Below are 13,629 nucleotides of genomic sequence, written 5' to 3' on the forward strand. Positions count from 1 at the left end.
ATATATATATATATATATATATATAATAACATAAATAATGTATAAATATATGCATATATCCATACATATATGTACATACCTACATCTATATGTATACATACATGCAAATATGGGTACAGGACATCACAAAAAACGTTAAACACAATGAGAAACTAAAACATAAAGACGAAGACAGAAAACAAACTTTTTAAAGTGCTGAAAAGTTCCTGGCTCTAAGGAAACAGGCCTTTTATTTATGATAATAAAAGGCCTAGTTGGGGACCCAACCTTCTGAGTTCTTTTATGAAGTTTAGAAAACTGAAGGACAGCTGCAATAAGTGTATGAATCTGAGAGGGGAATATATTGGATAAAACCATAATTAACTGATCTGCCCGTATTTTCTTTTACCGTAAGCCAGGAACTTTTCAGCACACCCTCACGTGTGTGCATGTGTTTGTATTTAGAGAGAGAGAGAGAGAGGCATAACACTTTCCAAACACTGATGGTCTTATAATGTGCACTAATTTACCAGCAGGAACTTCATATACTCATGGCTGCCAAACTAGTTTATAGATACCCTGTGCAGTACAATATTAATAAGCTTGTATCATTTATACTAATGTACAGGTACCTACACAGATACACGTTTGATATTTGTTTAATTTAGAGTATGAGCAAGCTTGGTTTGTAAAAAATCAGTAGTCCAGAATGGCTTTGAACCAAAGGTTCTGGAAAATCAATATTGAACTTCTCTCTCTCTCTCTGTCCGTGTGCATGTGTATATTATATATATATATATATATATATATACACACACACAAACATATAAGAAAAGTGGAACATTTGCTAATCAAAAAACAGACTTGGATGAAGATCAAAAGGATAGACTTAAGGAACGATGAAAGTATTTTGTTTGTCTCTGCTCTACCCTCTCCACCAGCAACACTGGCCCTATTTTATTAATTTCAAGATGATCTGCAACCTCTCCTCCTCCCTACTACACATTCATTCATTGATAATAAGCAACTGACCTAATCAATAGGAATAATACCAGTCAAATGATTAATCTACAATAATACTAACTAATACAAAACTCACTACAGACGTCACCAATTATGGACATCTGACGATTCATAATTTTTCTTAAGTAGAAGACCAGCTTGTTATTGCATCTTCTTCAGATTCCATCTACCAGACCCTCTCACAAGACTTTGATCAGCCTAGGACTATATCGAAGGCACTTATCCAAGAATCATGCTTGGGAAAGAAGATCCTCAACTGCACAGCCATGCTAAAACATACACACCACTTATGAAGGATTGTATTTTATTGTGTAACATCATGTGTAACTGAATACCGTTACATGAAACAAAGTAATACCAAGCCCTTTTCTACCATCATTCATTCATATAACTATTTTAAAATGTTTCAGCTGCGGTCATGCTGGAGCACCACGTACATTATATACATGCACTACATACATACAAACATTACATACATATATGTATGTATACATGATGATGCACCCACATGCCTGTTTTGATCTATCACTGTTCAATCAACTGGACAATCTACTAATTGAATTAACATGCAAAGTGGCTGAGTATTCCAAAGACATATGTATCCAAGAACCTACACAATGGGATTGAACTTGGAATTTCATGGTTCGGAACTGAATTTCTTAACGACTCAACTTTACCTGCATCTCCACTCACACAGAAATTTATATATATCTATGTGTGTGTGTATGTGTGCAAACACAGGTGTAAAATACGTCTGTGTTAACAGGTGTAAAACAGTACACCAAGCTATGTTCCCTTACGTCAAATGTTAACAGCCATTTGATTAACAAAAATCAATAACAGTCAGTTGATTAATAGATACTGATAACAGTTCTTCAATAAACAGAGATCAATAAGTATCAAACTGGAATTAGTACTGAGGTCAACATGACAGACTAAAAACATAGAAAGCAGTGCCCTGAACAGGTTGCAACTAGTGAAACAGCAAAGGAAGACACACCATACTTCTATATGTGAGCACAGAAGAATATATGTGTATATACGCTTTACTCTTTTACTTGTTTCAGTCATTTGACTGTGGCCATGCTGGAGCACCGCCTTTTAGCCGAGTAAATCGACCCCAGGACTTATTCTTTGGAAGCCTAGTACTTATTCTATCGGTCTCTTTTTGCCGAACCGCTAAGTAACGGGGACGTAAGTACACCAGCATCGGTTGTCAAGCGACGTTGGGGGACAAACACAAACACACACATACATATATATATATATATATATGACGGGCTTCTTTCAGTTTCCGTCTACCAAATCCACTCACAAGGCTTTGGTCGGCCCGAGGCTATAGTAGAAGACACTTGCCCAAGGTGCCACGCAGTGGGACTGAACCCGGAACCATGTGGTTGGTAAACAAGCTACTTACCACACAGCCACTCCTACGCCTATATGTGTGTGTTATATATACATGCATTGTTGTTATTATTCAGCTCAGGATCGGCCTTGTTTGAGCAGACCTACGCATGATAACAGACACTGCAGCATTGGCTAGTATGCCTTTCTTCATTGCCTAATGTGTCCTTCTCGTTTTATGAGGGTAGGAAGTGGGATGCAAGATGAATTTGACTGCTACTTCCAGCAGGTCAGGTGTCCTTAAATGGTGATGGTAGTAGCAGCGATGCTGATGAACGATGTGTATGCCAGATGTATCTATGTAAGTGTGTGTATATGTGTCTGTGCATGTGTATACATATATATATTTTACACACACATACACACACGCTTCCTTGCTTGATGGGGCTGGAGTCATATATATATATATATAAGTTCAAAAAATGACAAAAAACAATAACAAAAAAAAACAACAAAGTAAGGACGTGATACGGATAGTGTTATTAGACGCTCGGGAAAGGAAAGAGAGAGAGAGTATGACGTTTCGGGCGGAGCCCTTCGTCGGAAAGACGGAAAGTTCAAAGAATGGAAAAACGGAGGAAGAAAAAATCGGCACCGATGCCCACGAGGTTACATCATATATTTGTATATATATTTCGTTATGGCATTGCAATACTAATAACCTGTTATACATACATAAATATATATATATATATATACACACACACACACAAACATGAAATCTGATGCACATACAATGTATATGTGTGTGATGATGATGTGTACATCAGATATTATCTATGTGTATGTTGTATATGTTTATATATGTGTACACACACATATACATATTTATAAACATGAAACATGCATGTGTCCATATTACGTAGTGTAATAAGTGTGTAATTATATGAATATTCACACACACATCAAACGAGGGCATTGTAACAGCCATAACCACAACAGTAATGTGACATTTGCCAAGAATATCAAATTGGCGTATGTTGCTTCATTTGATTCATGTAATGAGAGGATTTGATGTTGCCGCTACAGACGACCGCCACCGCCATCACAACTAAACTAATACGAACAACATTACCACCTCCACCACCACTGCTAACATCTACACTTCTTCAGAACCACAAGCCAACAAGAGTGTCTCTACTTGGTTGCTCAACATGCTAGAAATAGTAACCAAATCTCTCCCTCAGATCATGCTGTACCGTATAGGTGCGGTTAAGAAACTCGCCTCCCGACCATGTGGTTTCAGGTTCATGTTAGACTAATAACCTGGTTTATATATGTATGTGTACACACACACACACATATATGCATATTTATAAACATGAAACATGCATGTGTTCATATTATGTAGTGTGATAAATATGTGATTATATGAATGTTCATGCACACATATCAAACCAGGGTACTGTAATCGTCATAACCACAACGATAATGTGACATTTGCCAAGAATATCAAATTGGCGTATGTTGCTCCATTCGATTCATGTAATGAGAGGATTTGGTGTTGCCACTACAGACAGCTGGCACTGTGTAGCATCTTGGTCAAGTGTCCTCTATGATAGACTTGGGTTGACCAATGCTTTGTGAATGAGTATGGTAGACAGAAACTGTGAGGAAGGCTGTCATATGAATATATGTACGTGTGTATCTTTGTTTGTCCCCAACCATCACTTGACAACTGGTGTTGGTTTGTTTACAAACCTGTAACTTAACAGGGTCGGTAATATAGATCTAATAGAATAAATCACGGTATTACGGTATCAACCAGACTTTTGGATGTTGTTATACATCGCTGGTCACAGTTCACTTTGCCTTGTTTTAGTTTTCGAATAATGCCACCTTGCTGGTCAGGCAAGCAGGCCAACATTCTCCCTGGTTGGAAGATTAGTCTGTCCATTTACAGCCGAGTGGAATGGTGCAACGTGAGAAAGAACACATTTTGAACCCAGCTGTTTTGGTGTTGTTTATTTGGTGTCACTGATTCCATGACATCAGACATTCTAATGTTTCATTTTTTCCCTTGTTCTCTGTGTTTATGTGTGTGAACATATTTCTCTTTGTATGAGGAGAGGGTAAGTGCTTATGTCAATTGCATTCAATTAATAAACTGGAATCTCTCTCTGTCTCTGTACAGTGGTCCTCAACCGGAGTCCATATGACCACTAAGAGTTCATACAAGATTTTTGGGGGTCCATGCAAGCAAAATAGTAAATTAGGGATCTACAACAGTATTTTAAGGGTCCATGAAAACATTTCACTTCAGATGTCATCATCATCAGCGTCTAACGTCTGCCTTCCATGCTAGCATGGGTTGGACGATTTGACCGAGGACTGGCAAACCAGATGGCTACACCAGGCTCCAATCTGATTTGGCAGAGTTTCTACAGCTGGATGCCCTTCCTAACGCCAACCACTCCGAGAGTGTAGTGGGTGCAATTTACGTGCCACCGGCAAGAAGGCCAATCAGCCACACTCAAATGGTGTATTTTACGTGCCACCTGCACAGGAGCCAGTCCAGCGGCATTGGCAACGATCTCGCTCGAATGACTTTTCATGTGCCAGGAACGCGACGCAGCGGCACAAGTGCCAGGAAAGCGACGCTGGTAACGATATGTATTTATTGTTAAAAAAACAGGTAGCTTTCTTTCTCTAATGTTTTACATAGAGTGTGTTTCCAATCACCGATTCAGAATTTTGAAGGAAGCTTCTATGAAACTAGTTCTTAAACATCAAATGGCTGTGGGGATCCACCAGAGTAAAACAGTAATTAAAGGAGGCCCATAGGTAAAAAAATGGTTGAGACCCACTGATCTAGTATGTTTGTATGTATAATGTCTTTCTCTATTTGTGTGTGTGTGTGTGTGTGTGTGTGTGTGTGTGTGTGTAAGTATACTCTTTTACTCTTTTACTTGTTTCAGTCATTTGACTGCGGCCTTGCTGGAGCACCGCCTTTAGTCGAGAAAATCGACCCTGGGACTTATTCTTTGTAAGCCTAGTACTTACTCTATCAGTCTCTTTTTGCCGAACCATTAAGTTATGGGGACGTAAACACACCAGCATTGGTTGTCAAGCAATGGTGGGGGGACAAACACAGACACACAAACATATACACACACACACATACATATATATATATATATACACACACACACACACATATATACGACGGGCTTCTTTCAGTTTCCGTCTACCAAATCTACTCACAGGGCTTTTGTTGGCCCGAGGCTATAGTAGAAGACACTTGTCCAAGGTGCCACGCAGTGGGACTGAACCCGGAACCATGTGGTTGGTAAGCAAGCTACTTACCACACAGCCACTCCTGCGCCTATGTTTGTATATACATATATCTGTGTTTCTCTATATATATCTGGTTGTGTGTGTGTGTGTGTGTGTGTTTGCTTGCAGCACCAAAAAGTACTGTTGTCAAAAACAGTCTGAATGACCAGTCAGCTGGGCCAAATCATCAACATCCAAATAGCTGTGTCCACTCATCTCATTCTGTATCCTGGTGCAACATAGACTTTTTGAAAATATGATTTAAGGCTTTGGAAAATCTATATTAATGCTTGGGTATCTTAAATAACATGTTCCTCATAATTTTGTCATACACAATTATAGTAAGCAAGTAATTTTCTATATTTTTCTATAATTTTTAAGCCTTTTGTTACCATATTTCTATTAAACTACAGTCTTTATTTCAATCAATTTTGAAAATAATGAAGAATTTAATAAAATTCTGTCATGATTAAGTCGATGTTTGGAACTTAAATCAATATAAAATTCTGATGGAAGGTTTTAATTTACATCATTTTATAAACAAGAAGTTTGTCTCAGAGAACTGGAAGCAGAGAGAATCTCAGATGAGTTGGCATCAAAAGGATTAACTTCCTTTGCTAAGTGCACCAGTAATTTTCTTTATTTAATCTCCAGTCGATATGATTAAGATCCCAACCCATAGTAGGTATATAAGCCAACAACAGAGCCTCACTACAAGAAAAACAGTCAGTCACACTTTAATAAAATGTATATTTGCTAACAATCATTATATTACACTATGCTTGAATAACAATAAAAAATGGGATGGTTATTGCTGGAATACCTCTCCTGTGGATCTGCTCTATATAATGACTTTTTATATTTTCTAAAGAACAGAACTTTAAAAGTAATTTATCCAAAATACAGTAAATTCTTTTGACTATTTCCTTTAGATATTAATCAACTCATGCATGGTTGGGTACTGCAATAATTTAATATAAGCTGTACATCTATGAATTTGCAAAATTAATGTTTCATTATTTTTCTCAGCACAGATACATTCAAGCAGGTCCCTACATACCTGTAATTTGCCCCTGATGCTAAAAAGGTTAACCCGCTCCAGCTCTGTGTGATCATTCAACCCGTGGAGCTGGGAATAAACAAAAGCAACATCTATATCTCCCACACTTAACCCTCCACAGTTTCTTAGTTCTGTACACAGCACTTTGATCTTTATCATTCAGGTATCAGGTGTGCTTGTGTGTGAGTGTGGGGGGGGGGGAGAAGGACAGGACACAATGTAATGCCATCGAAAGGATATGAACTTCAGACATTTTCCAGCTGTTGAGTTATTTTTTTGTGTGTATGATTGGGTTCCATAAAGGACCAAGTTGAGAGAATGCTGGACAACCGAGGGATGAGTGGTTCATTTCTGGTCAGAGGCAGTATACAATTCATGACCAGGACACTAGAGTTCCAATGGCTCGGTCAGAATAAAAGAATATGTTTAGCCTTCTTGTTGGGAGTTAGGGGATGTCTCAGACACAATCACTACTATCCATTCTTTGTACCTTCACATTCTCTTCAAGATGAATAGGATTGGTGAGTCCCAAAATCTCAATTTTACTGTCAGTATTGACTCCATTAGAATTTACCTTTTTGCAGGCACTCACAGGCAATAAGGGCTCAGTTTTTCTAACTGTAAATAAGTGACACAAGGTAGAAAAAAACTACTGCTGCAAGCACCCCTACAAAATTAGTGTTTCATTAGTACACAGAGTCAGATATTTGTAAGAAAAGAGTGTAGTTAATTGATTCACCCTCAATACACAACTGGTACTTATTGTATCAACCCAGCAGTGATTAACGACAAAGCTGTTGCTATGTCAACTATAAATAAACAAATCTATGACCAAAATCATCACAAACATAACCTCTGTGTGTGTGTGTGTGTGTGTGTGTGTGTGTGTGTGTGTATGCATATACGTGCTTGCTCACACATACACACATATATATATATATTTCAGACTGTACATCTTTCTTTCTTAAGACAGTAGGGAATGATTTGAGAGAAATTTAGAGGCTATTTGCAGCAGGTCAAATGAAAATATAAAGCAATAATGAATAACTTTATTTTTATCCCTTTGGGCAAATTAAGAGTAGAGGAACCTGTTGATGGAGAATATCTGTACTCAGAAAAATAATGAAGTTTTAACGTTATAAATTTATAGCTATGCAACTTATATTAATTAGCAGCAATATACAGCCTTGTTCGTGTTTATTAATACCAAATGAATACAATCACATGAATTTACTATCTGTTGGATAAATTGCTTTAAAAATATTAATTTTTTAGGAAATATCATAAAAGTCACACAGTGCATGACCTTTTCCTTGAAAAGACACACCTGTATGCAAAATGTCATCTACCTGGGTGAAAAACCACAACCTATAGATTGAAACACAAATTCACTTATATATATATGATGAACAGGAACGTGAAACTCTGAGTAACAGTTGAGAACAGCGGAAAATAGTTGCTGATGGCCTATGCTCCATAGGAAGCGATGGTCTTTAGATAAAGAGTTTGTGATTTGGGGAAACTTGGTTGCTACTTCTAGCTGACTGGACAACTATGTAAAGGCTCCTTCATTGGCTAGAATCATCATCATCTGCAAACAATTGCACACAGAAGTGCTGATAACTTAAAGTGGATGGAACTTGTGGAAGAGGGAGACCCAAGAAGACATGGGACTAAGTATTGAGGGCGAATCTCAAGACACTGAACCTTACAAAGGAGTTGACTAAGGATTGAGATGTTTGGCACTTTGCATGGAAAATGGACATATGATGATGAAATATATTTCTCATCTGTTGCTAAGGAGATCTTGTCATTATTCATTCACATCTAGAATGCTTTGTAGTGAACATTATACAGACACCAGTATTCACTTGGTACTTTATTGAATCCAGAATAATGAAAAACAAAGTCGACCATAACAGCATCTAACTGAAAGGCATTACAATCTAGTTAAAAATGACTCCAGTTATATATATATATTTTTAAAGTTTATTACAATGACCAAAAGCAAAATGGGTCTTGTCAGCATAACACTTAAAGTTATGGTCCAGTAGTAATTTTTTGTCATTATATTATAAACACATGAAGGTGGTGACCTGGAAGAATTGTTAGCATGCCAAACAAAATGCCTAGTGGCATTTCTTCTGCTTTATGCTCCGAGTTCAAATGCAGCCGAGGTCAACTTTGGTTTCCATCCTTTCATTGTCGACAATATAAGTACCAGACAAGCACTAGGGTGGATGTAAACATTTAGTCCCCTCCCCTAATTATAGGCCTTGTGCTTAGAGTTGAAAGGATTATATTATAAATATACGTGCCCTATTTAATGCATTGAGTACTCTTATACTTTGTGAAACTCATTATTAAATGTACCGTAAAATATATAGTAAAAATGACGACTGGTATATAACTTCAAGATTTATGCTGGTGAAATTCACTGCATAGGTGTCTTGCTGGTTTGTACTTACATCTATGGAGCAGTAGAATACTATGCTAGCCTCACTTTAGGGCTCCCTAGTTTGAAGGGCCTTAAAATTTAAAAGGAATAGGTTTTAATTTTTTAAATCTTCTGGTGTAAATTTTATAGCTAGAGGACCTTAAACCTGATATGGTTTAGGGCTTCAGCAAATTTTATTCTTGCACTGTATATATGTATGTAATTTATGAATATGAACAGGGTGGGTGGGGAATTAAAACTGTCGACAGTCGGATGTCACAGCTAAATGCGTTTACGGCTTTACTACACGTTCATCTTGAATATTTTAACTTAAACAAAAAAAACTCGTAGTCTAGACAGAAATTACTACCTAAGTACATGGCCCCCTCTCTTGGGATGGTCGTGTAAATCCCAGTAGAGACTGGCTACAAAATGTCTATGACCACTGCACGTCCTCTCCTGCCTGTAAGGAATAAGACCCCATTGACACAGACAAAAAAAAAGAAAGCAACCGTAGTCCGACAACCATAGATTACTCAAGGTCCCACAATAATCCTTAAACGTCGAATAGATGCAGCGAAAAGTGACAGAGAAGGTGGAATTGTCAAATATGAACTACAAACTTCATAGACATGATTGTTTAGAGTAAAATACAACTTTGTTTGTGATGATGGAAGACAACATTGACACTTTCACATTATATATATATATATATGAGAGGGAGAAAGGTCTTCCTTTCCGGGGATAGAAATTATGTACTTCACCGCTCACTCTAGTTTCAATATCAGACACACTTGTGGAGTTGATTTTCTCGCATAAATTTGTAATTCTGTCCTTTCCTATTTCAGTTTTCTGTTAGCTCCATGCCGCTAGTTTTATTTACTCGCTCAGATGCGTTGTCTGACTCGAGATCTTATTTAAGAGGGTCATTCTTCTAAACGCCTGTCGTTACGATAGTTTCATTTGCGTTTTTTGACTGGGGTTTTGAGATCTCTTTGATTTTTAACACCTACAGGCTTCTTAAATGGCAAATACGCTGCCCTGTTGCTTTTAATGTGTAAAAAAAAACCCTATTCAACATAGGTTTCTCTCTCGTAGAACCACACAACCGAGCAAGCAATGAAAACAGGATAAAAGTGGAAGTAAACAGAGGAATGAATTCGTTCGTAATAGTGATTTCATATAATAATAGCACACGATCACAAATCGACTATCCAGGTGTACCAAATATTAAAAGGGAGCGTCATAGAGTACACTCCCACGCGGTTTGCTAAGAAAACTTTCTCTCTAGATAGATAGATAGGTAGGTAGGTGTGTGTGTGCGTGTAATTAATAAGCTGTGGAATTACATAAAGGCCTCAATAGCCTAGAGTTTCTTGGAAAAGCACTTGTCAAATACCTCATGAAACCGCGTGTGTTAGCTTACAAACTAATATCAAAGTAAGGACTCAAGGATCTGCCATCGAGAATTAATATTTATACAGTTTATCAAATGATTTCATTAGACTGCAGCCAGTAACAAAATTATATATATATACATATATAGTGAGAATTTACAAAAAAAACAAAAGACGAAGACGGATGTGTAAACAACAAACAGATGTATTAGTTTAACGCTCGGGAAGGCTTTTACGTTTCGAGCCTACGCTCTTCGACAGAAAGGAACACAGAAATAAACATATATATATATGTATATGCGTGTGCTAAAATCTTTGACATCGATTTTATTATATTTAAGATATTAGTCATAATAAGCGCCAATTTGAGACAGAAAACGGATGAAAAGCTGACTGACGGAATTCGAAACCCAAGCAAGCAATAGGTATCTCATTGGGTCCGTTATTTGTTGCTTTTTATCTCAGGTTGGTGCTCATAGCATACACACACATACAAACATACGCGCGCGCGAGAGATGGTGTGTATAGGAATTCATAGGTATAAATATCTATAAAAAAATGCAGGGCTATTTAATTAAATAACTTCAGGAAGAAAAGTAAAACGCTAGCAATAATAATTGATGCGAATGTATAAAACAAATAAAAGAAAAATACCCTTTTTCGACGCGACTTCGATTTCTTTTCGATTTTGGCGGAAGACGGAGTAATTTCTTCGACTGTGACTTCGACATCTGGAGATGTCTGGCATTGCTTGATATGGTCGGAGCTTCCTTTATGTTCGGAAGTTGCTGTACATTCTAAGTTTACACTTTGGTAACCGTCTTGACCTAGCACTTCGATTTTATCCGCTTCTTCTTGGACATGATGGTAAGACGGTCTCTTTGCAGGGAAAGGAAGTGCATTTTTAATGTCCGTAATTGTAGAATTCTTTGTTGGTGTGATGGAAGGTGCATATGCCATCGGAAAGTCCGAACGATGAAAGCCAGCATCAGGTTCATCAAATCCTTGTCTCATGGACATGGCGGAAACAGAGGAATTAGGTGTTTTGTTTTCAAACCTGTTAACATTTGGGGGTTCATTGGAGACAGAGGTATCAGTAACACTAGCACAGTAAACGCCTGTTGTTGACATCTCTACTTCACTTTCATCACAGATTTCTTTCAGTTTACTATACGGTGCACGGTTCCAAACAGGCCTAATGTATCTTTTGTGGAAACCTACAGCTGTATCCCAGATTTTATGCCACATTATAAAATATGAAGGGTCAAGTTAAGCAATGCATTGAATGGTTATTGGATGTGAGCATAAAAAAAAGTCAGCAGCGAACTCGAAATGGCAAAAAAGAGTGAAAATATTTTTTGTTAAAATACGTGCTTTGCTGTCGTCTTCCGAGTAAATACAAACAGGTGAAAGATCAAATCCTGTACATGTAATCCACCTGTAACTCCGACAGTTGACTCAACAGCGAAAAACCAATTAATACAACCATAAATATAATAACGTTCTCTCTTTATCGTCTAATTAACAATTTTCTCTTCACACCATTTAGAGATATACTTCAGGTAAAATGCAAGAATGAATTAATGTAAATAAATAAATAAGCAAAACATAACAGGTGTGACGTAGAGGGTAAAATCAATGAATACACACAAACCATTAAGTATGACAATCCACGTGCTTTAAGAAAAAGGAAGATTTTTTTTTTAAATGTTGGGGGAGGGGAAGAAGTCGACTGCTATCTTTGTTGACTATTTTTTCTTCTTTCATGTAAAAATGCTTCCACTGATATTTTTGTGGTGTATTTGTGTGCGTGATTTTCGTCTGTGGCGAGGCTTCGCTTATTTACAGCGATCAAAATATAGTAGATTGGTAATGTCTTCTACTTAAAACATGTACAGAAATTATACATATATGTAAGATATCTATCTCTTTCTGCTATAGGAACACAAATAAATATAGATATACAAATGTGTGATGAGAAGCAGTGAAGTAAATGTAATGTGTGGTGGCAGTAGTCGAAAAGAATGCAATGTCCTGCTAGTACCAGCTCTATCGCCGCCGCCAGCACACCACTGCTACATATGTTAACTAGACATGTAAGCCACACCCACCTCTCACATACCACCACTACTACTACTACTACTACTAATACTACTACAACTGCTACTACTACTACTACTGATGATGATGATGATAATAATAATAATAATGATGATGATGATGATGATAATAATAATAATAATACTGAGCTATAGCATAGCCGATGTTTATCAACAGGTACACATCGCGAAAGTCGGCTAAATAGATTCAAGGTTCAGACAAAAACTGAATAAATAAATAGATAAATAAATCCGAGTGTACTGTTAACATCACTCGTGAGTATTTGCAACCCCCACCTCTACCACCAATAAGACCTGTTATTTATCATTATTACCACTGTTGTTAGTTATGTATTATTAGAAACTGCAAGAAAGGGAACACTGAAATATTATATATTCTGCTGCTTTTATTCATTTTGCTTTCTTCTTACTTTCATACAATTCTCTCAACTCGTGAACACATTCTATCTATCTATCTATCTGTCTGTCTATCTATCTATCTATCTATCTATCTATCTATCTATCTATCTGTCTGTCTGTCTGTCCATCTATCTATCTATCTGTCTGTCTATCCATCTATCTATCTATCTATCTATCTATCTATCTATTTATCTATCTGTCTGTCTATTTATCTATCTATATGTCTGTCTATCTATCTATCTATCTATCTGTCTGTCTGTCCATCTATCTATCTGTCTGTCTATCCATCCATCTATCTATCTATCTATCTATCTATCTGTCTGTCTGTCTATCTATAATGCGTGTGAACACAATGTATATTTACTGACAGAATCTAAAAAATTGCTAATAATTTTCAGCAATGATATATATAAATGAGAAGAGGTCTGTGTTTACGTGAAATTGTTCATCATTTAGCCTTAAGGCGCGCACACGCACACACATGCTATACCTTTTTTAGCACAATTTTTTTTTCATGTAAGAATAGCAAAGCGT

At 37.0% G+C, this 13,629-nt stretch overlaps 1 protein-coding gene across 3 annotated transcripts in view; it reads right to left on the minus strand.

Moving 5' to 3' along the window:
* LOC106870965 (uncharacterized) overlaps positions 1-12,693 on the minus strand; it is a 55,045-nt gene extending 42,352 nt beyond the window's left edge. The window contains exon 1 of one of the 3 annotated variants that reach the window (XM_052971901.1): positions 11,231-12,693. In XM_052971901.1, coding sequence (XP_052827861.1) covers positions 11,231-11,824 — 594 coding nt within the window. In that variant the 5' untranslated portion in view covers positions 11,825-12,693. The remainder of the gene's footprint in view (positions 1-11,230) is intronic. The other 2 variants (XM_052971903.1, XM_052971902.1) reach the window with 2 other exon arrangements.
* Positions 12,694-13,629: the final 936 nt, after the last annotated feature.

The sequence above is a fragment of the Octopus bimaculoides genome, chromosome 11 (genome assembly GCF_001194135.2).
Source record: "Octopus bimaculoides isolate UCB-OBI-ISO-001 chromosome 11, ASM119413v2, whole genome shotgun sequence".
NCBI classification, from domain to species: domain Eukaryota; kingdom Metazoa; phylum Mollusca; class Cephalopoda; order Octopoda; family Octopodidae; genus Octopus; species Octopus bimaculoides.